This window comes from Schistocerca cancellata, chromosome 4 (assembly GCF_023864275.1).
Source record: "Schistocerca cancellata isolate TAMUIC-IGC-003103 chromosome 4, iqSchCanc2.1, whole genome shotgun sequence".
Taxonomy (NCBI): Eukaryota; Metazoa; Arthropoda; class Insecta; order Orthoptera; family Acrididae; genus Schistocerca; species Schistocerca cancellata.
In genome coordinates, this window is record NC_064629.1 from 159392098 (window position 1) to 159419850 (window position 27753).

General features: G+C 38.1%; 1 protein-coding gene across 2 annotated transcripts in view; it reads left to right on the plus strand.

Moving 5' to 3' along the window:
• LOC126184622 (uncharacterized) overlaps nt 1–27753 on the plus strand; it is a 234213-nt gene that overhangs the window by 171042 nt on the left and 35418 nt on the right. For both annotated transcript variants that reach the window (XM_049927083.1, XM_049927084.1), the window contains exon 9: nt 1372–1471. In XM_049927083.1, the coding sequence (XP_049783040.1) occupies nt 1372–1471 (100 nt within the window). The remainder of the gene's footprint in view (nt 1–1371; nt 1472–27753) is intronic.

Below are 27753 nucleotides of genomic sequence, written 5' to 3' on the forward strand. Positions count from 1 at the left end.
AGAAATTGCACAGTAAATTTTCAATAAAGTTTCATAAGATATTTCGAATACATCCACTTTCGGTGCACAGTGTGGCAATCCTCCCTTGAGGTACTCTGCTCTCACATTTCCACACAGTCGCAACATCGGACCACTGTCACATCCCAATGCCCTTGTCCCAGTATGCGACATCTCCATGTCCTTCACAGTGATCACACGTCGTCTTGACACTGTTTATGCCTCTTATGTATGGTACCTGCCTGGTGACAATCCTTAATGCAAACAATCCTAATGCACTGTGGTAGCCATTGTATGTGCCACAGAGAACTGCAACTTCAATCATTTACATACCTGCCTATGGTGTGCATGGGTACGAAGTTCTATTGACATCAATCCATGTCTTGTGGGTGCTTAACGTTTTTTGTCAGGTGTTGTGTATTTCACTTTCTAGTTAGTTCTGTGTTTTTTGAAATATTTAGTTGTTTATTTGTTCCTATTTTTCCTTTGTGCTTGTGACACACTTCATATTTCTTTGCATTTTATTGTCTCATAGTTACATGAATCTTCTGTCGTTAATTTCCTCTACCATTTAACTGGTAGTATACTAACCCTTCTAGTTAGAGATTTATCACTTTAGTTCGCGAAAATAACCTTACAATTTGTTTTAGCACTACTTACACACTACATTTTCTGCAATATTGGAAGATAAATTCAAGTAATTATTCGTAGTCCCCACTTTCAATTCGTTTTATTTTTGTGATTTCCGTTACATATTTTTTAGTTATTTGTAATCATAAGAGCTTCATAAAAATTTAGTTCACTATGTTTGTATGTTGGTATAAACACTGACCTTTCGAAAAGTGTGCTGAAAATCAGACAACATACAGATAATACTGAAAGGAGACAAAAAGCTCTGCACCTTTTTTCACTCAATCCATTCTTTATAGATCTATTACTATTTTTCTGTACCTCACAAATTACATGTTGGAAGAAGATATAACTAATTAATTCACACATATGAATGGTCACATTATAAAGATTTCGTGGGGCTTCTTCGTCTAAATGAAGTACATTGCTCACATAATACACAAAAAGTTGCTTGTGAACCAAGCAAAAGACGATAGTAGCTTTGGAAATACTGCACTTTCCCTAGACTTGCCTAAGCTGTGCTACTTGGAAAATGAAGTCGAGCGAATGAGAAACACTTTTCCTTGGATGTGAATTTTGTCCATGCCACTTCAGGCATCTGCATGTGGATGTCAGTTCCAACCAATGACATTTTTCATATGTCTTGCCTATAAATATCATAACTTTTACATGAATTATGGAAAAAACCATTAGCTAACACAGAAAGAATATTTTTTCCATTTTAAATCAAATAATTATTTTCAGGACACTCGCGGTCCACCTCAACTGCATCAAATGCAGCAAAGTCATGCTCGGATATCACTTTCAATGTGCAGGAGTTCTTTTCATCAACTGTTTCAAGACGGTAAGTGTTTAATCACTCCCAATTTTTCTTTCTTATGGTTGATTATTTCATAGTTAGTGATCTGGATGGTTAACTGAAATAATGTTTACAGTTTTAAATTTATCGAAATTCGTTTCTCTTTCTATTATATTTTTGTATGACCAAATCTGTGCTGACTGAAAAACTTTTGCCCGTTTTCGCTGAATTATATTCTCTGGATTGTCATATTTTATGAAAGGTCACTCCGTATGTAGAAAGGTCACCTTATACACCTCCCCACATACATGTCTGTTCAAAAAATTTGGAATATTCATAATTTTGTGCCAATGGTGTGTTGGAGCGGAATGGTGGTTGGCTTCCCTGCACACTGCTGTGTAACTGCTGTAAGTTTCATTGTTGTTTGTCTGTTAGGTATTGTTCACTGCTGTATTGAATAGAACATTGTGTCACAGTTCGCAAATTTCGAGATGGCAGAGTTGGAGGAGCAATGCGCCTGCATTAAATTGTGTGTGAAACTCAAGAAAATCATTACAGAAACTCGCCAGATAATGAAGGAAGCCTATGGTGATGAGAGCTTAGGCCCTACTTGGTGCTAGTATTGGTTCACACGATTTAAAAATGTTTGGGCGGAAGTTAAAAATTACCCTCATTCAGGACGCCCTTTGACGTCTGCCAATGACACTCATGTTAGGAACATCGACAAATTGTGTGTGCCAGTTGAATACTAACTGCCTGAGAGATTGCAGAAGAAAGTAACATTTCAGCTGGATCAAGTCATGAAATCCTGACACGGCATCTTAGAATGCATCGTGTTACCACCAAGTTTTTCCCATGACTCATGAGTCAGGATCAGAAAGACGTTCACCTTGCAACCTGTGAAGAGCTTTTGGATCACACAAATGAGAATGAGATGTTCCTTTTATAGAATCATAACTGGTGATGAGATGTGGGTATACAGTTATGAGCCCGCATCTCGTGGTCATGCGGTAGCGTTTTCGCTTCCCATGCCCGGGTTTCCGGGTTCGATTCCCGGTGGGGTCAGGGATTTTCTCTGCCTCGTGGTGGCTGGGTGTTGTGTGCTGTCCTTAGGTTAGTTAGGTTTAAGTAGTTCTAAGTTCTAGGGGACTGATGACCATAGATGTTAAGTCCCATAGTGCTCAGAGCCATTTGAACCATTTCTACAGTTATGATGTTGAGATCAAGGTGCGGTCTTCACAATGGGTCGGGAAAGGTTCTCTAAACCAAAGAAAACTCATCAGGTCAGGTCAAATGTCAGAGCCTTGCTGATAGTTTTCTTTGATTTTGAAGGATTAGTTTGTCAGGAATTCATGCCACGAGGACAAACTGTTAATCAATGGTACTATCAGGATGTGTTGTGATGCCTGTGAGAAAATGTGAGAAGGAAATGGCCTGAAATGTGGCGAAACAACTCATGGCTCTTGTATCACAATAACACACCCACACATTCGTCCCTGTTGGTGCGTGACTGTTGCACAAAAAACAAAATGACTGTGCTGCCTCATCCTCCGTACACTCCAGATTTGGCCCCTGCGAAATTTTTTTTTTTTTTTTTTATTTCCACAGTTAAAAACCCATTGAAAGGATGAAGATTTGCAACAATAGATGAGATAAAAGAGAATTCGTAGATGGGGCTTTGCGCGATCCAGCAAGAGGCGTAGCAAGACTGCTTCTGGAAGTGGAAACTGCGTTGGGGGCGGTGTATCAATTGTCGAGGAGAGTATTTCGAAGGAGACCATGCACAACAAGTAAAAAGTAAGCATAGAAAAAAATTGTGGACAAAGTTCCTGAATTTTTTGAACAGACTTCATGTGTATTTCAGTTAAATATATGACATAGACTTTCGATGAATGTACAAAGCTAGGCCACAGTATTCAGCTGCATGTCATAGATTACAATGTTGAAAACATTTCAAATATTATTAGTGTGTTTTTAGTAGTACTGTTCAGAACTGACTCCTTATCTTTTTTATTGTCACTGACATTTCTATCAGCATTTTCTTAGAAAAAGAATTTGCTGAAGAGCTGTAGCATGACTAAGTTTATAACATCATGAAAAACTTCAAAAATTTCCAACAGAGAGAGAGAGAGAGAGAGAGAGAGAGAGAGAGAGAGAGAGAGAGGAAGGATGGCTTTGGTTGCTACTGATGAGGATCATAATGTAAACACTAATATATTTTTATTTGTGATTATTAATTGGAATAATTTTCCATCTACCAGGCAGCAGCAATTACTCTCAAATATTTCTAACTTGTCAAGTAAATGTCCTGAGTGTAATAAGTCATATTTACCTGAGAACCGGAAGTGCTTTCCTAACTTCTTATAAACTTTTTACATGCACTGCTACAGATATGGTAAGTGAGAAAGCGATAACTTTAAAGAGGAGATATTGGAAATCATTGTACAAGTTTTTAGTGTAAATGGAGAGTATATAAAAACATACGGGTGCAAATAAAAGATCCATCGTTTTATGTTGACGTCATCGTCTGCATAAATTTTTACAGCTTGAGATTTTTTCTTTCTGTCTTCCTTTATTTTTTTCCATGAATCCCTTTATTTTGATCAAATCTGAAATGAGAGAGAGATTTTACTTTAGCAATACAGTTCATTAATCGGATATGCACAAAGTAGAAAGAAGAATTTCTTATCATATAGGTAATTCATTATATCTAATTTTTCAAGGATTGTGCCATTTTTAACATTTTACTTAATTTTTTACATGTTTGTGTTTATTTACAACAACAGTTCATTCTTTTAATGCTGGTAAGGATGAACAATGCATCTGCCACTAGAAAAATGCAACAATTTTACTGAAGAGTTTATTAGTACATGTTGAAAAAAAATTGATGGTTCATCAGCTTACTATTATCGTTAATCCACTAATGTTTGTTAACTTGTACCAGATATAGGTCTTAAAACGAAAACATCAATATTTTGTATTTATTGATATTCTGCTAAACATAATTTACATTTGTGAAAAAGATTTTCTAACTGCAAGTGTGGGCTGTATATCAATAGACGTTCCCTCACTGTAGAGAGCTTCTGCATGTTTACTGTCATACACTGCAATAACTCGAGGATTATACTGTGATTTTCATACATCTTCAAAGAATGAAATTCCTTGAAAAGAAAGTGATTTTAAATCAATTATTTTTTTTTGTAGTTTCAGTTCTAACCACCTCATAAAGTTTTTCGTTACTCTGCTATATTTCACACTTCACTTCATGTGTGTTTTGTATCAGTTTTGTATCTTTTTAGTGATAATAAGTATTTCAGCCTATAAAAATCCAACATCTGTGGTTACAGGTCCTTTCCATATTCGTAAACTAATTGAATTCTCTCTAGCAACAACTGCTCTCCCCCCTCCCCCTCCTCCCATGCAGCTGTCCCTGATGCAGAGCAAGATACTCACATAGGTCGGAAGTGTTTAACAAGGACTACAAAAGACAGCGTCAAGACAGAACCTTCATCAGTCAAAATCCATTTAGCTGAATTTGATCAGGAGGGTGTCTGCCGCTGTCCAAAGACAAATGCTAAAGCATTGTTTAATTGACAAAGACTTGTTTATACAGTTAAGCTGTACAAAGCAACTTCAAGAAAAGCCAAATGCTACATATGGATTGTGAGGACTGTCAAATGTTGTTTGCAACTGTACTCGGGCTCGTTCACTTCCTATTTTTCACGTGGCTCATCTGCAAAGGGGGTTGGTTGTCAATGGTTGCATTTGCACCCCTACTATTGAGTCATATATTGGCTAGCTTTTGAGCAGCAGTGAAATGAACTATACACGTTCAGATTGAAACTTATTTATTCAAAAGAAACACTTTAACTTTGTGGCCACGCATTTTTAAGTTCACAAATAAATCCGATCTGTATAAAAAATAATCGGTGTAATTCGTACACTGTTTATCTCAAGGTGCGTTTACACTGCCATTTGTATCGGCATATGTATGAGATACATGTATATGCGACTTTGCGACATGTATCGCGACTTGTATGAGTTGACAAGTATCAACCTCATACATGTATGAGCGTGCGTTTACACTGGTTGATATGTATCACTGTGCGATGGCTTTCGACGATGATTTGGAAGATTTCACATTTTTATGTGCTGGTACACTTGCTCTTTTGGAAGATGATAGGAAGAAAAGGCGGAGGAAGCGTAGATGGTGGCAGAGAGAGTTTCTCGCGAATTAACGCTAAAGGATGGCACATATTTTAGAAATTATGTTAGGATGAGTATGGAGGATTTCCGCGGTTTGTTATCACTTGTGGCTCCTCTTGTGTCCAAAACAAACACAAACTTTCGGCAAGCGATTCCACCAGAGGGTCAGTTGGCAGTAACACTCCGTTTTTTAGCCACTGGGGATTCCTCCTGAAACGAAGATTTCATTGCAAAACATTTGCATTGTCGCGCGATTGCTAATGCCAACGTCTCACACACGATTGTCGGCATCCGTTGTCAACATTATCACACGAGGCCGCCGGAATAATAGCAAACAATTGATATACGTGCCAGATGCATGAAAAAATTATAGAATGTATTACATACTCTGATACATGTAAAACTTTTACCTCCACTTCGTGGAATAAAACTTGCACAATGGCCTCGCAAACACGAAGAATAATGTTGCATATGGCACTTTTTGATGTGCTATGCAGATACATTAACGTCGAAACGATAGTCGACACCTCCAAAACTCAAACAGCCGCCAAAGAGCCTGGTACTACGCATGCGCTAATCGTCAAAATAAGCGGCAGGCGACAAGACAACAGAAAATGATAGTACTGCGCATGCGCGAGTTCAAATGTCGCTCATACATGTCGCGTATATGGCCAAAAAGCGATATATAAAATGTATACGCGACATGTATGAGCTCGAGGGTCCGCATACAAGTTCCGTGAATTTTTGTATGAGGTGATGTATCGCGACATGTCAAATTGACGTGTCGCTCATACATGTCTCCCAGTGTAAACGTACCTTCACACCTACACACTTTCTCGTTGTTCCTTCACATACACTGGCGTCCATGCTTACACTTGCGGCACTTTGCCACTCCAAACTTGCCACCACAACGGACAACGACAAAAGACCCGATTTTTCCGCTCATATCCACAGTCCTGAGTCGGGTCACGTGACACTACATTAGTCAAAATAATCCATAAACATGGCCACAATTCGTTTACAATTTTTATAAGATTTAAATACTTAAATCTAAATACATTATATAATTTTACACACTTATCATCACAATTTTATAATTTGTTGCAATTAAAAGAAAACCAAAACACTATGCAACGGAACTACAACGCCCATCAAAACACAAAACAAGTATTTTCCGGTCTATTTTACCCAACATATTATCTCTGCTGCTGTGCTTTAAATTTAAATTATGAACTACTTGAAAGAGCTCCATATTATCCCCTGTTACCTTACATACCCCCACTTCATGGAGACATTACCTTAGTAATGGCAACATGAAGTAGCACCAAACAGAGCCAACGCATATTACTTTATATATAAAAACATTTTAATTATAACTATAATGGCACCAAAACATGTAGAACAGTGTTATAGTGGTGAGTTAATCAGTGTGAATACTGTCATCAGAAAACATACAAACATTATCCGAAAATGTATCCAACCTAAATATACAATTAGATAGTCTTGTATTGAGTCTGATTGGGCTGGCAAAATGCAAAGAAATTTATATTATATAAGTACCCGTGTTAGTCTGTATGTAGGTTGCACACTCACTGCACATTAACATTTACACAGTTGTTTCTGTAGTTGCACGAGGTTGTTGTAACCAGATCCTTGTGTTCACAGCTTTATGCATTGGAATGCAGGCTTTCCAAACTTGTCAGCCAGCAGTACTGTGCTTCCTCTCGTTAGCCAAGCCATCCTATCAAAATTTACCACCGAGAGAATTTATTCCCAGATGAAGATTCTTATATTTTTAAGCACCCATACAGCTGTATCACTGTACGTAAAAAAGCTCAAAATTTTTTTTTCATGAATTCCTATATCAATTTTCACATAATAGTTTGCAATATCTTGATACCCATTCTTTTCTGCCATTTTCATGGATAACTAGTTTCAGTCATAAATGGCAAACAAACTCACTAAGGCCATAAAACTTTTACATGCATCCACTTAGCCATTGGTGTTCTTTCCCTCACTTGCCTCATTAACATCTTATAATAAGCAAGTTAATTATTTCCCATATGCCTCTACAATTTGCATATTTAGTGAGTGCCCTACATGACTGTCCCAGCGACAATCCTACCCCCACGCACCAGTATCAACTCCAGGTGCCACAGATACATTAGAAATTTTAATAAAATCTCAACTATTTTTTAAACAAACTGTTTGCAGATTTCTTCCCTCCTATATTCTCCACACACTTATACACAAATATATATACAGTAGGTTTTAGTTCCCATATGACTTTTTCAACAAGGCTTCTATCACATCCACACCAGTTGTGCAAATCCATTGGTCAACAGATTCACTTAATGGAAATACATACAGTATAATGAAGTTTGTTGACCACCAAACAATGGCATTGCAACATACACAGCAACACAAATAATCCTCTTTGTTTAATTTTTTATATTATTAACACACTAGACAATAGTGTACATGGGAAACTCTCACTTCCTTACCCTTTATTCTTTCACCACATATTTTTTCAACTCCGTTACATTTCTCAGTCCAAATAGCTTTTTGGACACTGGATATACCAATCTATATGCATTAGGGTGTGGACAACCAGTTATCTCAAAGGGTCCATGGTGTAATTCAAATAACTTTTTGATTTCACCATCAATGTCACTGGATTTTTTCTTGTTCCTCACCAGCACCTTATCTCCCACCTTGAACTTTGTTGTCTTTACCTTTCTCCATGCCTCCTGTGTCTCTCATGTCCTTTCTTTAACATTTGCTGTCTGGCCATCTGCATCTTCTCTTGAGTTGCCAAGCCTTGAGATGGAGGAAAATCTACCATATTTACTCGAATCTAAGCCGCACCTGAAAAATGAGACTCGAAATAAAGGAAAAAAAAATTTCCCGAATCTAAGCCGCACCGGAAATTTGAGACTCAAAATTCAAGGGGAGAGTAAAGTTTTAGGCCGCACCTCCAAATCGAAACAAAGTTGGTCCATTGTAATATGAGACACAATTTAGGTCGAATGAATGACGATACAGCTACAGTAGTTTGGTTCGAGTCGTAAGTTTAGCAGTTAAGCTTTACCAGGTAGCCATTGCTATGCGTCAGGTGCTCCGTCCGTATTTATACGGGTACCCTTCCTTTTTCACGTGCTTCGTCTGGTTTGAATCGATTGCTTATTTTGCTTTGATCTGATAAGTGCTGTTCTCTTTGTTATAGGTGTTTGCATCACTCTAAGCTAAAAATGCATTACTGTACTGTGTCACGCATTGTTTGTCGCATTCTGATAGTGTGTGTTTACGGCCTGTCGCAGCTCGCGGCATGGCTTGCTTTTGTGCGCGCTACCGCCGCTTACAATTTAAAAAAAAAGAGAAAGTAATTGTCTCATTAGCGAAACAATGGCAAGAGACTGCTATTTGTTGTTACTTACACTGCTGCTTTCTTTGATAATGATCAAGAAGAACCAAATAATAGACTGCGTATGATAGAACATGTTCTGATCGAGAGTTAGGTGAAAATGTTTCTCCGTTTGAAAATCTTTGCGGCCGCTTCTTTAGTACATCAAATTCTGCACAGAAATTAGAGTCATCTTAGAATTAAAAATCTAGTCAGTTGCCGTGCTTCATTTCCGACTGTGTCACTATTAGGCATAAGAATAATACGAATATAAACATGACACGATACGTATATTCTTCCGCGTTTGCTGTTGTCTCACTCTAGTTTCGTAGTTTATTAGGCAGGCAGGATTTAAATGAGATAGCAGCAAACACGAAAGAATACATGACAAAATGTTGATATTCGTATTATTCCTATGGTGAAGAGAATACAGCATGTGATTCACATTTCATCAGGTTCCTATTAGCAACCATCTCTTCTCACAGGTAGGAAAAAATTCAGAAAGTAGAGTTGGCCATATTGACAAACATCCCAAACAGTCTTGCATGCCGGATTTTCGCATTACATTGAAATTCTGCTACATTCGAAGATGAACAATACAGAATTTGTGTTTACTTCGTTGGATAATGTATGAAAATGCAGTGGTCGAAACTTGGGGCGGAGAAAAAAAAGCTCGTCTTCCACCTTTCTTTCTTTCTTTCTTTCTTTCTTTCTTTTTTACTGACGCGGAGGTTTTGGCGCCAGTATTTATCTTTGTGCCTACAAAGCATGCCTGTGTACCTTTACATATATTCGACGTCAGAAGTTAGTTGGGGCGGCACCTACCAACATTTTTCAGAACTTCCATTTGCTTTGCACTCGATTCTAAGCCGCAGGCGGCTTTTTGGATTACAAAAACCGGAAAAAAAGTGCGGCTTAGATTCGAGTAAATACGGTATGTGTTCTGCTATTAGATTGTCTGGCTTGATATCTTTCATGAGCTCATACGGTGAGAATCCTGTCTCACAACTCTTCACTGTGTTCATAAGATCCTCAAACACAGTTATATATTATGCACAATTGCTATGCTTTTTACTGCAATATGTCCTACATAGCCTGCCCAGCTCCCTCATATACCTCTCAGCCAGGTTTCCCGCAGGATGATACACTGAAATCCTTATATGCTTTATCCCAGATCTTTGCATAAACTTCCCCCACACATTAGATACAAATTGTGCTCCATTATCAGACAGAACATTCTCTGGTTTTATCACATTCACAAAGTAATCTTTCTCTAGCTTGTTAATTATATTCTGGCTCTTTTTCAGTGGATACAGCTTTACAAACTTTGAGAATACATCAGCAGCTATAAGAACATGCTTTTGGCAGCCTCCCAAACAAATCAATAGCCAGCAGTTCACCATTTCTTTTAGGAACAATATTCTGCACCTCTCCTTGTACTGCAGTAGTATTATACTTCACTTTTTGACATTTGTCACAAGAAGCCAACTGTCTCTTTACTCTCCTAGCCATGTTGTTAAAACTAACATAGTCCTGCAGTATTTCCAAACATTTCTGAGCCCCATAATGCCCATGGCTAAGGTGGATGAAATTGATTAATTTTTCCACATGCTCATCTGGAAAACATACCTTCCACTCCTGTTTGTCCAAATTTCTTCGCTTAAATAAAATCCCCTTATAAATTCTATAATATTTGGCTATTTTTTCATGTTCTTTACTTCCAAAGTTTATTTTGATAAACTCCATGGTTTGGTCCCCATTCTGAAGTCTCCTCATGTCCTTACAGATGGATTTGATTTCCTTCTCTCCACCCACTCCTTTCATAAACAATATCTGTAGTTCTTTCTCGTCTCCACTCCCTTGATGTTCTTCTCCAGTGAAAGGTAACCTTGATAAGGCATCAGCCACATTGTTGTCTGTGCCTTTAACATATCTTATCTCATAGTTAAACTGCTGCAGAAACATGGTCCATCTCATGAGTCTATTATTTAACAACTTACATTCTTGCAAATAGCTCAGAGCCTTATGGTCTGTGTAAACAATCACTTTCCTACGTTCCACATATATCCTGAACTTCGGAAATCCAAAAACTATGGCTAAAAGTTCCATCTCTGAGATACCATACATTAATTCATGTTTATACAGCATTCTGCTTGCAAAAGCTATTGCACTGTGCTCTGTCTTCCCATCTACTACCCTCTCGTGAAATAGCACTGCCCCTATCCCGTATTCTGAGCTGTCTGCCCCAATACAGAAAGGCAAAGACAAATCTGGGTAGTACAAAATTTTACTATTTTTTAAGCTATTCTTTATGGCTTTAAATTCCCTGTCACACTCAGATGTCCAGCACCAGGGTACACTTTTCTTTAATAGTCTACATTCCTGTTGGTTGGCACCTTGCAGTCAACAATAGCCTTGATTTTCTCTTTATTGGGAAAAATGCCGTCAGAAGTTAGCTGATGACCGAGAAATAGTAATGTTGCTTGAAAAAATTCACACTTAGTTAAGGGTCATTCCCCCTTTAGATATAGCCTTGAATACATCCTCCAACAGCTGACAGTGCTCTTGCCAATTGCTACTCGTAATCAAAATTTCATCTACATACACTGTCAATTTTCTCATTAGTTCATCACCCAACACATGACTTAAAGCCCTTAAAAAAACTGCTACAAATACTACTGCTTACTGTAAACATGCAAGTCCTGCACTCAAATAAGAAAGCAGTGTACTTTCTGCTCTCTTCAGCCAATTGCACCTGCCAGAACCCTGAAGTCAAATCGACATTTGACAGAATTTTAGCATTATAAACTTTTTGCAATAGCTCATTCATGTTCTCTGGCTGATCATTTTCCTTGACTATTATTTTATTTAGCTTTCTTGCATCCAATACTATTCTTATAGAACCATCCCTCTTTTTTACCACTACTATTGGATTACAATACTCACTCCTCCCCATTTCCAGTATGCCCCATTTCAACAGCTGTATCCTGGCCCTTACAGCCTCTTTATCAGCTATTGCTACAGGATAAGGTTTGGCCCTTATTACTTCATGTGGTGATACCCTCAAAACATAATTGAAATCTACAACTTTTACAGGTCTGTCAGTGAACACATGCTTATGTTTACACAATAAATCTATAAGCTGCACCTTTTGTTCTTCATTTAAATGTCCCATTTCATTTACTTTGTCATATATCTGCTATTCAGTGCACATTTCATCACCTACCTCATCTATCCTTTGTAAATAAGTCATTGTCTCACCCCCTTGTAATTCCCCTTTAAATTTAATTCTTCGTCTGTTTCCACAAGCATCAAATTCTACCACTCTGTCCTTTGCAAAAATGCTACAGTCATATTTGTACAAGAAGTTCATACCCAAAATTACATTCAATGCCAAACCCTTCACCACAAAGCAACTAATATCAAAACTATACTCATTACTATTAAATTCCAGTAATACATCTCTGCTGATGGGCTTGCTACATGTCCCAGTTGCTGTCTTAATTTTGACTCGTGTAACTGGTAATTCTATTAATCCTAAACCTTTAATTTGCTGCCAGAAAGATTCAGAAATTGCAGATAAACTTGTGCCAGAGTCTAATAATGCTATATCTGTAATTCCTCCCACATTGATATCAATTATTGGCTGTATCACCTCTATATCTACTCTGTTCAGCCCCGATTCCTGTAATAAATCTCTTTCTACTTCACTCCTTCTTTCCTCTTGCATAATGCAAATATCTTTAGGTCTTTCTCCAAAACATACATCAGTACCCCTTCAAACAGATCCTTAATAGCAAACTCAACATTCTCTTCTTCACTTAATTCTTCCAATTTTATGGCAATTTTAAATTTTATTTTACTCCATTCTTCAGGCATCAAAGCTTTATGTAATTTTGCGTAGGACACCTAATCACTCAAATCATAATCAGCCTCCTCCTTTCCTAACCATCTACAATTAATATCTTTCAGGCTCGCATCCTCATCATTTAAGAAAACATAGGTTTCAATTTTATCTTCTGGGCAACCTACAGCAACATTCTCCATATCATTACACATTTCCATATCCACATTGAATTCATTATCACTACCACAGTCATCACCTGCACCCAAAATCGCAGTGACATTGTCAGTAGGTAATTTACCAGCATTTTCCACATTGTCAAATACACCACTCATATTAACCTTTACGTCACACTGAATAATCCTCTCCTCACCTTTTCCACAATTCTCCATACTATTTCCAATAGACATCTCTACCCATTCATCAGATCCATTATTACTGTGAACATTGCCCCTTAGTTCCATATCCACTTCTGTTTCCCCTTTTGATGAAACTACCTCTGTCTCTGATCTTTCAATGCATTAGGACCATTTTAAGAAGAAAGACCTCTGAAACGTGCAGAAACTGTTTGAAGAATTTAGGTATCTTAGCTTTTTCATCGTTGTATATATACAAAACAATAATATACATCACAAAAGGTAGTGAGGGCTGGATTACAAATGCTAGTGTACACACCCACAATACAAGAAGGAAGAATGAAGTACGGAGCATACCCCACCGACTGGCAATGCTAGAAAAAGGACCCCAGTACTCTGGTATCAGACTACTAAAAAGTCTGCCTAATAACCTGCAAGGTAGTGTACTTCACAATGACTTTCCAAAGAAACTTAAAGACTATCTCATTGAAAAAGAGTTTTACAGTGTTGCAGAATACTTACGCCATTAAATTTGTATATATTGTTATTCGTTATCAATGATGTAAAAATGTAAGCTAAAGGTGTAAAAAAATAAGTGATAATGAATGTTAATACTTTGACATGTCCTATATTACATGTACATGTACTGTACACAATGTAATCTTACAGGATCAAATAAAATTCAATTCAATTCAATTGCTGCACACAAACCAATGTTGTCCTCCTCTGCTTATAATTTCTCTTCCCTCTTAAATATGTCATCAGTGTTAAACTCACACTGTTCATTGCTGATATTAGCCTTGTTCAATTTTTTTCTGTTATACCTTTTATCTGTATTTCTGTAATTGTTAAAACCTCCCCACAGATTTTCATTTCTTAAGACAGCATCCATATGACACATCCCTATTTTCCTTGCTGACTATATTATTCATCCCATCATGTCCTTGTCTGACCCTGTTCACATAATTACCAGCCCCCCTGCGGACCTTAAGTGAGGCATCAATTAGTTTTTTGATTGCCTACCCTGTCCATTTGTATCTGGCATTCCTATTCTTAAACCTTCTCTATCACTCCTCATCTGATCAAAATTGTCTCTTCTCCCCACAAAATTTCTATTATATCTTTGTGGCCTGGGGTTCTCCAATCTCTATCCTGATTATTGTGATCACTTCTATCTTCTCTCCACCTATTATGATTATTATTGTACTCATAATTAATACCGTTTCCCCTTTCATGATACCTTCCACTCTCCCTCTGTTCCATGTATTTAGGTCAGTAACACAATGCCCTGTCCGTATTATCCACAAAATTAAGAAATTCTTCCACTGAATCTGCACTGTGAATCAAATCCCATTGCAAATGCTCTGGTAATCTTCTCTTTAGTGTTGATATTTCTGTTAATACACCCAGTGGCCTATCCAGATGATTTAATTTATTCAGTTCTCTAACACAGAACTCTCTCATACTTTCCTATCCACTCTTGTAACTGGGTCCATTCAAAAAATCGTTTTGAAATCATAATTGTTTTGCCTGGCCCCAGAATTTGTTCACGAACAGGGTTTCAAAGGTTTTAAAATCACAAAATTTATCATCATTTTGGTTCGCCCATGTTTGAGCTCCCCCTTCCAACTGCCTCTTAACATATTTAATTTTTGCGTGCTCATTCATCCCTGTCACAAAGTTATCCTTACACACAGCTAGAAAGTCAACTGCGTGGTATTTATTCTCCCCACTAAAACGTTTTGACTGAAATCCATGCCCCATAAGATATCCCAACAATAAATTTCCATTCCCTGCTGCCACAGTATTAACTGTTTCTCTCAAGACATTTATTTCCCCTTCTAATTCCTTCTTATTGTCAGTAATCCCCTTATGGCAATCCAGTACTCCTATCTTAATGGATTCAATGTCTCCCTCTGTTTGTTTATGAAATAATGTGCATTTTTGTTCCTGTACCTGTGAATTTGAGATCTAGCTGATCAAATTTTTCATGCACTGTCTTTATTTTATCACTGAGCCTCAATTCCATATTCCCTTTTTCGAATCCATTTCTCCAACTATTGCAGTTTTTATATTCCCTATTTTTGAATCTATTTCTCCTAATTTACTAGTAAGTTTTACAAAAAAAAAAAATGTACTCGGGTCACTTCCTGGTATTCAGCCTATTTCTTTTGACATGCTAGGGCTACTAGAGTTACTCCTAACATCCACTGATTCACCTTCACTTTGAGATTCACGCGTCTCATCGGCCATGGCTAATGAAAGGGCACAATTTTGCAATGTAGCTGCTGGCTGTACTTGTCTTTTATATCCTTGTGTGATGCGACATCTGCAGTCAGCGCCTGCAGCACAGGTATGCAATGAATTGTAGTCGGCAGCGTGGACACGCAGCAAACTCTATCAGGAGCGAGAAAACGTTGCGTGGGCCCCTGGCAGCTTGTAGTCTTGTTGGTCGGTGACAGGGACGACGGCGTTGATCGTTGGCAGCACGTGGATACAGCTTTGACTGCTTTACCCGCAGCGGCACATGGACACAGCATGGACGATGGTTTTTTCCTGCGGCAACACGTGGACACGGCACGGACGACTGTTTTACTCGCAGCAACATGTGGAAATGGCACGGATGGCAGTTTTACCCATGGCAACACGTGGTTGACTCATCAGGTTGGCAACATGTGGAAATGGCACGGATGGCAGTTTTACCCATGGCAACACGTGGTTGACTCATCAGGCTGTCTAAGACTCTCTCACAATCGTGGTGGCCTTATATCGGTGTAACCAAGGGGCAGTGCGTATCTTGTCCAGCACAAACAATCCGCTACTGCTAATGCACCAATTTTGCTCAGAGCCCCCACACTGACTGTTCAAAAGCTTAAACATTAGATGGACACCCAATTCCGAAATACGGAATAGAGTAGAAAGTCCTATCCCGGACGAGCCCCCAATTGCAACTGTACTTGGGCTCATTCACTACCTATTCTTCATGTGGCTCATCTGCAAAGGGGGTTGGTAGTGAATGGTTGCATTTGCACCCCTACTATTGAGTCATATGTTGGCTACCTTTTGAACAGCAGTGAACCAGTTCCCACTGCGGAAGATAAACCCAAGGATGCTTTTAGGTGTTAGCAACATGGGGATTATGCCTGAGCAGTATCATCATTTCTGTAAGTCATTAATGGCAGCTACGACAGACAGTGAAGAAACAGAAATTAATACTGATGATGACTAAAGTATATTCAGTAAGATCTGTTACATTGATATCTGTACAAATGAATACAATTATTTTGTTTCTCTCATGTATTGTGCCATGTCGTCATGGTGATTATCCTTTTTAATGTATAAATGCAAATGACAATAAAATTATTATGACCTTGGTATTTAGTGGAGTGCTGTGAAGCACATATGCAAGTGGATTCTTTGTTAATGTTATTACTATGAAGTGAGACGTAATTACCCAGACCACCAATATGTTTAAAGTTCAATCAACATATTTATAGCACTGTTTACTTTTTTTGTCCCATAGTATGGGAAATTATTGAATGAATGTAAACACGCTCTAAGAACGATGAGGTATCATATTTATCAGCAATGTGAATTTAGGTGGTAACAGTGATAGTGCTAGGTAATTTTCTTGTAAGATAATTTTCGGCTTTTGGGCAAGCCTAATAGGCTGTTGGGATAATTTTCACATAACTCATTTATATTGTTAATAAGATATTTTCCATCAGTTTTGGGCACTAACTGCTTAGATTCAATGAAGAATATCACTTTGTGTCTGTATTAATTTTGTCTACCACTTTTGGAGCAACAATACATTTCCATGTGAATTAATTGCAAAGGTTTCATTGTCAAATTTACTATCCTTCTAAGTCATTGACATTCTCCATGAGACTCCCCCTGTCTTTGTAGTTAACATCTCTCACCCTCACTACTTTTCCCCAAAAGCAGTTGTAATTCCGAGTATCTGGTGTTGCTTGAGCTACACTTTTATCATGAAGTGCAGTGAATTTTGAAAGATGCTTTAGCAACTAACTTCTAGTAATAGTAACAGTTTTATTCTCTAACTTTTACTAGCTGTGTGATGTGATAAATATATGTACTTATATTTAAAATTTTTCTTCTTCTCTTCTTTTTCATCTTCTTCATCTTCATTCTAGAACTGCATGTTACCTTTCAGATGTTGTGTACATTCTTGGCCTATCCAGGGCAACATTAGATGGTGATGTGTGTAGGGCACTCAGCAGCAAGGTCATCAGTGCGGTGGTGGTGGTGGTAGTAGCAGCAGCAGCAGTAGTAGTAGCAGCAGCAGCATTCATCTGTAGATCTCTTTCTACAAGGATATAAGACATGTCAAAGTATTTTAAGGCTTAGGCTTAGATCAATTTAAAATAAGCTAATTTGTATACACATACACATACATGTACAGACTTCTAGTTAGAGACAATCATTGGATTGTCGAAGCTGCGTTGGTAAAGTACCGGAACTTCAAGCGCTGATAGAAAGCACCGAAGCTGAAATCGTTATAGGTACAGAAAGCTGGCTGAAGCCAGAGATAAATTCTGCCGAAATTTTTACAAAGGCACAGACGGTGTTTAGAAAGGATAGATTGCATGCAACCGGTGGCGGAGTGTTCGTCGCTGTTAGTAGTAGTTTATCCTGTAGTGAAGTAGAAGTGGATAGTTCCTGTGAATTATTATGGGTGGAGGTTACACTCAACAACCGAGCAAGGTTAATAATTGGCTCCTTTTACCGACCCCCCGACTCAGCAGCATTAGTGGCAGAACAACTGAGAGAAAATTTGGAATACATTTCACATAAATTTTCTCAGCATGTTATGGTCTTAGGTGGAGATTTCAATTTACCAGATATAGACTGGGACACTCAGATGTTTAGGACGGGTGATAGGGACAGAGCATCGAGTGACATTATACTGAGTGCACTATCCGAAAATTACCTCGAGCAATTAAACAGAGAACCGACTCGTGGAGATAACATCTTGGACCTACTGATAACAAACAGACCCGAACTTTTCGACTCTGTAAGTGCAGAACAGGGAATCAGTGATCATAAGGCCGTTGCAGCATCCCTGAATATGGAAGTTAATAGGAATATAAAAAAAGGGAGGAAGGTTTATCTGTTTAGCAAGAGTAATAGAAGGCAGATTTCAGACTACCTAACAGATCAAAACGAAAATTTCTGTTCCGACACTGACAATGTTGAGTGTTTATGGAAAAAGTTCAAGGCAACCGTTAAATGCGTTTTAGACAGGTACGTGCCGAGCAAAACTGTGAGGGACGGGAAAAACCCACCGTGGTACAACAACAAAGTTAGGAAACTACTGCGAAAGCAAAGAGAGCTTCACTCCAAGTTTAAACGCAGCCAAAACCTCTCAGACAAACAGAAGCTAAACGATGTCAAAGTTAGCGTAAGGAGGGCTATGCGTGAAGCGTTCAGTGAATTCGAAAGTAAAATTCTATGTACCGACTTGACAGAAAATCCTAGGAAGTTCTGGTCTTACGTTAAATCAGTAAGTGGCTCGAAACATCATGTCCAGACACTCTGGGATGATGATGGCATTGAAACAGAGGATGACAAGCGTAAAGCTGAAATACTAAACACCTTTTTCCAAAGCTGTTTCACAGAGGAAGACCGCACTGCAGTTCCTTCTCTAAATCCTCGCACCAACGAAAAAATGGCTGACATTGAAATAAGTGTCCAAGGAATAGAAAAGCAACTGGAATCACTCAACAGAGGAAAGTCCACTGGACCTGACGGGATACCAATTCGATTCTACACAGAGTACGCGAAAGAACTTGCCCCCCTTCTAACAGCCGTGTACCGCAAGTCTCTAGAGGAACAGAAGGTTCCAAATGATTGGAAAAGAGCACAGGTAGTCCCAGTCTTCAAGAAGGGTCGTCGAGCAGATGCGCAAAACTATAGACCTATCTCTCTGACGTCGATCTGTTGTAGAATTTTAGAACATGTCTTTTGCTCGAGTATCATGTCGTTTTTGGAAACTCAGAATCTACTATGTAGGAATCAACATGGATTCCGGAAACAGCGATCGTGTGAAACCCAACTCGCATTATTTGTTCATGAAACCCAGAAAATATTAGATACAGGCTCCCAGGTAGATGCCATTTTCCTTGACTTCCGGAAGGCGTTCGATACAGTTCCGCACTGTCGTCTGATAAACAAAGTAAGAGCCTACGGAATATCAGACCAGCTGTGTGGCTGGATTGAAGAGTTTTTAGCAAACAGAACACAGCATGTTGTTCTCAATGGAGAGACATCTACAGACGTTAAAGTAACCTCTGGCGTGCCACAGGGGAGTGTTATGGGACCATTGCTTTTCACAATATATATAAATGACCTAGTAGATAGTGTCGGAAGTTCCATGCGGCTTTTCGCGGATGATGCTGTAGTATACAGAGAAGTTGCAGCATTAGAAAATTGTAGCGAAATGCAGGAAGATCTGCAGCGGATAGGCACTTGGTGCAGGGAGTGGCAACTGACCCTTAACATAGACAAATGTAATGTATTGCGAATACATAGAAAGAAGGATCCTTTATTGTATGATTATATGATAGCGGAACAAACACTGGTAGCAGTTACTTCTGTAAAATATCTGGGAGTATGCGTGCGGAACGATTTGAAGTGGAATGATCATATAAAATTAATTGTTGGTAAGGCGGGTACCAGGTTGAGATTCATTGGGAGAGTCCTTATAAAATGTAGTCCATCAACAAAGGAGGTGGCTTACAAAACACTCGTTCGACCTATACTTGAGTATTGCTCATCAGTGTGGGATCCGTACCAGATCGGGTTGACGGAGGAGATAGAGAAGATCCAAAGAAGAGCGGCGCGTTTCGTCACAGGGTTATTTGGTAACCGTGATAGCGTTACGGAGATGTTTAACAAACTCAAGTGGCAGACTCTGCAAGAGAGGCGCTCTGCATCGCGGTGTAGCTTGCTCGCCAGGTTTCGAGAGGGTGCGTTTCTGGATGAGGTATCGAATATATTGCTTCCCCCTACTTATACCTCCCGAGGAGATCACGAATGTAAAATTAGAGAGATTAGAGCGCGCACAGAGGCTTTCAGACAGTCGTTCTTCCCGCGAACCATACGCGACTGGAACAGGAAAGGGAGATAATGACAGTGGCACGTAAAGTGCCCTCCGCCACACACCGTTGGGTGGCTTGCGGAGTATAAATGTAGATGTAGATGTAGATTTACTCCTGGTATACTGTACTTTCTTTTACAAATAACATATTAAAGAATGTAATGCCACACTGTTTGTTTGTATCTCACTAACAGCCCCCCCCCCCCCCCCCCCCCCCCCCCCCACACACACATACACACACACACACACACACACACACACACACACATTTGTGATCTCTGGTCCATTTTCTGTATCGCAACTTCCCTTTTGCTATTGTGAAAAACTAAGTCAGCATCCGTCTATAATTAGTGAGATGTTGGGTTTTTGGGTTTGGAAAGAGGAAGAGGTGTTAGTATTGTGCTATGCATAGCTTGGGGTAAGTTTTTCTAGAAAAGAAAAAAAGAAGGAAAAAAACAAACAGTATGTGAAGGTGTTGTGTAGAATGTTGGATGTTTTATAATCATTATTATTATTCATTTGTATAACTTTTTTTTTTTTAAGCAACCCCTACTCTGTTTTATCGAAGTAATCCTTCAATGTATAAAATGTATTGCATAAGAGGTACTTTTTAGCTGCCTTTTTAAATAAGTGCATTTTTGCAGTTTATTTAGTCTCTTTTGGTAATTTATTGTACAGTTTTGTTCCTTGGTGGGAAATGCTGTTTTGAGTTTTATGTTTATGTTTTCTTGGGAAATGTAAGTTGGGGCTAGCTCTTGTTCCATGGTCATGGACAGAGCTGTTTGTGCAGCAATTACCAATGTTATTTTTGGTGTGTACTGAGCAGTTAAAATCCGCAGTATTTTGAACAGATCTTTACAATGAGTGTGACTGCTATTTTTGTTGTTATTGTTATGGCTCTTTTCTGACGTTTGAAAATTGTATTCATATTTTGTGCAGACTACACACTGATGACAGGATTCTAAGGGCGTAACATGCTGATGACATTCTGTTTGCAAGTATCTTTGTGTGTTCACAGCACTTCAACTGATAATCAATATTCATTCCTAGAAATTTTGCATTTGTTACATAGTCTATAGAGGTGCTATCTTGATTTTATTTAACATTGTCCTTATCCCTCTTCAAACTGAAATTCATGGCATTAGTTTCCTTTCTGTTCGATGTCACTTTATTGCTTATTGACCAATCATAAACTTCCTTGAGAGTTTCATTTGCTTACTCTGCAAGGAGTTCTCTTGTTTTCTCAGTGGCTATAGTATTGCTGTCATCACCAAAGTGAATTTTTTCACCATGAGTAACACTACTGGGAAAGTCATTGATGTATATCAGGAATAGTATTGGTCCTAATATGCTACCTTGCAGAACCCCTATATTAATGTATTTTGGTTCTGACAAGTGTTTTACTGTAGTTCAGATCTGTTTGAAGTATTTGCTATCTCTACTCTTTGTACACTATCTGCTAGGTATGATCGAAACCGATCATTAGCTAGCCCTCTATTCCAATTACTTCTAATATATTTGATAGAATCTTGTGGTCGACTGTATCAAAGGCCTTAGAAAGATCCAAAAATATGCCCGTGACACACACATCTTTGTCAAGATCGTCAAATACAACTTTTCTGAATTTTACAATGGCTGACTCCTTATTTTTACCACTTCAGACTGTGATTTGCTTAAAAGATTGTATTTATTCAGGTAACTCATTAATTTGTCATTCATAATTGCTTCTATTAATGGAGAATGGTGACAGCAGGGAAATGGGCCGGTACTTTTTTTATGTCTTCTGCTTACCTTTCTTAAGCAAAGGTAAAACTCTTGCCTGTTTTAACGCTCTGGAAATGTCGCTGGTATAAAGGATTCATTTATTATATTTGTTAAGGGGCCTTGTATAATCTCTATGCATTGTTTCGGTACAGACATTGGTACTTCATCTAAGCCTACTGACTTTTTACTTTTTTAGTTTTTGACTAGTTTTATTGCCTTCATTCTCTGTGGTTGGAAGTAACATCATTGTATTTAGTGCTACATTATTTACAGGTGTTATATTTGTTTTGGGAAATTTTTGCTGTAACTTCTCTGCAATACTTGAAAAATGCTCGTTTACATAGTTTCCTTATACACTTCATCCCAGCTTTGTTTTGCTAGTTCTTTTGAAAAATCTTTTATTTTGATTTCTGATAGATGTCATTTGTAGGCTTGTAGTTTAGGGAATGATTCGAACCTTGATTTTACTGTTATTTGATAGAGATGGTCTGATAGTCTGAGATCTTTTACTGCTACATCACATTTTTCCCTGCTCATATTTGTGGCCACATGGTCAATTATTGATGCAGTCATTGTAGTAACCCTTGTTGCACTATTGACCAATAGAGACATATCAAAACTTGGAAGGATATTTATGAGGGTGCTGCTTGATTCATTTATGATATTAGTGTTGATGTTGATGTCCCCACACAGAATTATGTTGATCTTTGTACTTGAGACTTTATCTAGAACTTCTGTTAATTTATTGGGAAAAAAAAGTGTCCACACTACCACACACAAAATGATTGATTTCTTGGTGATATCAAGCCCTGTTAATCTAATATTTCAAAGTGTATGTCTTCACTTACTGTACTGAGGTCATGTCTTGATTTGAACTGTGTTCCTTTTCTGATATAAATGCATGATTCTCAACTCCTTGAAGCAGTTCTGCAGTAAGAGTTTGCCCTTTCATACAGTGATAGTACTACATGTCGGATTTCTGTGCTCAGTAACACAAACTACTGTGCAGTTCAAAGATTGGAGCTCAACTTCTAATAGTTATATTTTATTTTTTATTGATTGCATGTTTTGCTGTAGGATTGTTAAGCTTGTGAAATGCCCCATGTTGCTCTCTCCAATGGTTTGTATTTCTTTGTGACATCTGGTATGTGTGATATTTGGAGTGTTAAAATCTGTCTTGTGAATGATTGTTTCAGTAATTTTTAAGCTGCTGAAGATACCCTTTGTTGTCTGGATTTATCCTAAAAAAGACGTACTTTTCCTACCCATGACAACAGGTATTTGGCCATGTGTGCCCCGAGATCCATCCCCCATACTTTCATGAAACAGCTGTACCAATCTTCCCTTCCCAGCCCTGTTTAGGTGTAGGCCATGCCTAGTGAAATCCCATCTGTTGATAGCCCCGATGGGCACCAAAGAAACGTGAGCAAAGTTGGCTGCCAGCAAAGTTGGCCATCCCTAACCCCACATTGATTTGCCTCCCAGCTCCATCAAAATGTGGTTGATAATGACACCGGAACAGCTCAACAAAGTATACGTTGGTGCCATGAGTCAGGGAAGCTATCTTGTCCAGGTCACCACCTATGTCATATGCCCCATCCCTGTCTAAACTGCTTCCTGCCCCAACCACTATCACTACATGGTCCTCTTTTTGTAAAGTTCTTGCATAAATGTCCTAAGTCCTCTATCACATGACCGAGCCCTGCATTTGGCTTGAAGATACTGGTGGCCTGGTACGCTGTCCCTAAACTTACCTGTAACTGAGGGCCTACACCTCGCTACTACCTAGCAGCAGCACTTTCTTCTTCCTAACACTTTGTACATTCCGAGGCTTCTTGGCCTCAGTTGAAGTGTGCTGCACATTTCCTGCTCCTCATTCTACGTGAGGCACTTCTCCACTTAACTCTGGCAGTGGTAGATGCCTGTTTTTGGTGTTGATGATAAAACTGTCAGATCATGGTCTCCTTCTAGTTCCCAACCCCCCCCCCCCCCCCTCTCCCATCTCCCTGGATCCTTACCAGTTCTTTCCTTGCTTCCTCCAACTGTGCCTGAAGGGCACAGACTTTCCTTTGCTGTTCCCCAATCAAAATGTTCCTACTGCATACTCTTTAGTTCCAGGAAAGAGCCTCTTTTGTTCTCCCAACATTCCCCCCCCCCCCCCCCCCCCCTCCAGTGAAAATATGTCCTACAAGATTGGCAAAAAATCCTTCTGCTAACTACCCTATAATAGCTTCCACATTTCTCATGCCTGGTCAGTTTCGGAAGAATAATTAAATTTAAAGAATGCTTTAAATTTGTCAAGGACACGAGATTGGCTGTATGAAAACAAAAAACGACACAAAGGTCTTATGTGCAGTTGTTGTTGTTTTTGTACTGAATTAGAGATACAATGACAGAAGAATGAATTAGTAATTACTTTGCTTTTAGAGAAATTATGTTATCAAACGTGTTTGGTCAACTTTCTAAAGGTTCATAACTTGGGAAATTTGGGCCTAGGTTGCGTTTTATCTAACTAGTAAACAATACAAAATGTACTAGTTAAGTACGATTTAGAAACATTTAACTGCACTTCTGTTGCGACAATAGACACTGATGAAACTAGTAGCTGTCTTTTTTTAACAAATTTTGGACTATCAAGATAACTTATTATTCTCGATTATAGTACACTAAACAAAACCTGAAATAAAAAACACTCTTACTAACTTTTTAAGTTTGTTTAATGAGTAGGCCTGAAAATAAACTATGTCAAGAGAAGAATAATGTTTAACCAATATTTAAGACAAAAAAGTGTAAATTAAAAATGAAGCCATAGAACCAGTCGATGAGTGTTTTTATTTAGAGTAACTGAAAACAGAATGGTTGGACAACTAAAGAAATAAACAGAAGGGTAAAACTAGTCTGGAGTAGTTTTGCTTAATTAAATAAAGGTCTCAGAACAAAGAAACCAGTGTTCCAGAAATGGATTGGTTTATGTCCAGTGTGATCAATTTCGATTTAACAACAGTGAGACATGGCATGTTGATTTGGAAATCATTTACAAACTGAGAGTTGCTCTGGAAGCAGTGTAGAGATTCATGTTACAAATTACTAGGAGGGACAGAGAAGCAAATGGATCACAGAGCGGGCTAGAAAATTGTAGTTTTGTAAGATATTTTCATTGTAATCAAAATAAAATGGAGTTTGGTGGGATATGCAGTCGGGCAAATAGTTCATCAGTGACCTCTGCTGGATTAAAAGTGACAGAAAAGACTGATGGCCCCCATGATGTGTATCACTGATGTTGGAGTACACCGAGGGTGGACATGTATGTATACGGTTGAAAGCCTTAATTCATCGAGAAGTGTAGATGAGTCCCTTGTGTCAGTGGATGTCACAAGGCAGCTGCTAATCGTTTTGAAGTATTCTTTGTGAGACTGCAAAAGAAAGTGTGTAGTTTCTGGCAAGATGCATTCTTTGGTAACATGATGCTTCTTATTAAAAAAAGATATGTATATACATTTCTTTCTTGATAGTGACTGTATATGTTGAATATGAGGTGGTCAGTGAATTTGTTAAACATTTAGAGTAGTGTTTTAAGGTGTAAATGCTTGAAACTGGAACATTAATGTGGATATTTTGGTCTGAGCAGCATCAGTGGAGATCACTATGGCCATGACACTAAAGGATGGACTATTTCCAGAGTTTCAGTTGGAGACAAATGTGGATCATAGTTTAGTAAAATTGTAGCCTGTATGGAATGTAAAGATAGGACAGTGACAAGTGTGTTAAATTTAAGTTGGAGGGCACCAGAAAATTTGGTAAATGTGAGTCATTGAAATGTGAAGCTATCGTAGAATAGCACATACCTTGCATGCATAGCAATGAAAGGCAGTCAGATTTCATCTTTATTTTTGGCACAATGTTGAAGCACAGTTATCAGTGTCCTATTATTGGTACCCATAGTATATCAGCATTTGTCTCTATTAATTACCTGTTGCAGAATACCCCTGACACCAAACTGAAAGCTCACAAATTGAATCACTGTTTCATGCTTGTAAATAAAGTATCATGTATTATGGTAGTGTATAGATACCTCTGTGTAAGTCTTGAACTAAAGAGAACAGATTGTTCTGTATTGAGTACATATTTATTATTCTAGTAGGGCTCATATTTGGTATAAGCAAGCGATTTTGTGTGTGTGTGTGTGTGTGTGTGTGTGTGTGTGTGTGTGTGTGGTGTAACAATTTTACTATAATTCTTTATGTTTATCACAATTTTTCATTTGTAAATTGAATTTCCTTTATATCTGGCAATTTTTTTTATAATGTTTTAATAGCCACTAACAAATGTACACTTCCAATTATTTCTTGATGCAGAAAAAATAAGTGTTGAAATTGTCTTTCAGGGTAATGAAAATGGACCAATACTGACTGACCAAGTACAACAATGAAAAGTAGTATTGAAAGCTGATAAATTATTGCAATAAATAAAAAAAAGCAACTTAATATGTGAAATCATGCAGGTGCAGATTGCTGTGTATCCACAGTTATTTAAAGAAATGTATTCGTAGGAATGTTTTAACAGTTTGAGAATCAGTGGCAAATAATACTCAGTAATGTGTTTGATAGCTCTTAATCAGCAATACATATTACAGAATAATAAGCAAGCCTCAAGTCTTATTTGTCATTTTTCCTATAATTCTCGGTGGTGGCTAGGAGTTTTAATAATAATAATAGAAGAATCCTAAATATGCCTTACAAAAAAATGTATTAATACAGACAGTTGAATTTGATCTGGAACAATTTGAAGGATTCTGACTTGCAGGGAAGTGCATTACAAACAGGGCACCACAATGTTTTTCCTCCTTATGTGTTTTACCATTGATTGTTTTGTCTTTCTTGAACAAATTTTGCAATCTTTAGTTGGATGGCTCCTGTTCCCATGTTGCTGTATTTTTTCTGGAAAGTGTCTTCTTTGATGTCCATTGGTATTGCATTAGGAACAAAATTTTGACATTGTGTCCTTACCCTTTTGAATAAGTCCTGTACTAAATTGGCACAAAAAGTGGAAAAATAATTGTTGTCCATTTGAGTAGGATTCATGTTTGTCTTTGATATATGGTCGAGATTCATTAAATTTTTGCTTATAGCCTCACAGATCCTCTTCTCACTCAACAAACAGAAACAAAGTAATGAGTACATGAAACAATCCATGATACGAGCACACTAAAGGGTCATCTGTTACTATTACTGTTCTAGGTTATCCACTATTTGTTTCACAGTAATCGTAGAAACTGTACACGTGTAGCAGCAATACGAAAACGTGAGTTATACATAGGTTCAGTCTTTTCAAAATATTGTTGTAGCTAATGCAGCGCTCTGGCATTGACAACCAAATATTAAAACATTAAAGTTGTGTAGTTGATACTAGGTCTGGTATTTTATTACAAAATTGACTTAACTGACTGGTACAGGAAACTGCATTGTGCTGTACGTGGTCACTGCACATTTGAAGCCAATACCATATTTATCAAGTGTAAGATGACCCTGAATAGAAGCCACCCTCCTCCCTTTTCAATTAGCTGCTTGATAAATATTTATTTTTTAACATATTCTGACTAATCAAAATTACGAACTTTTATTTATGTAAGGT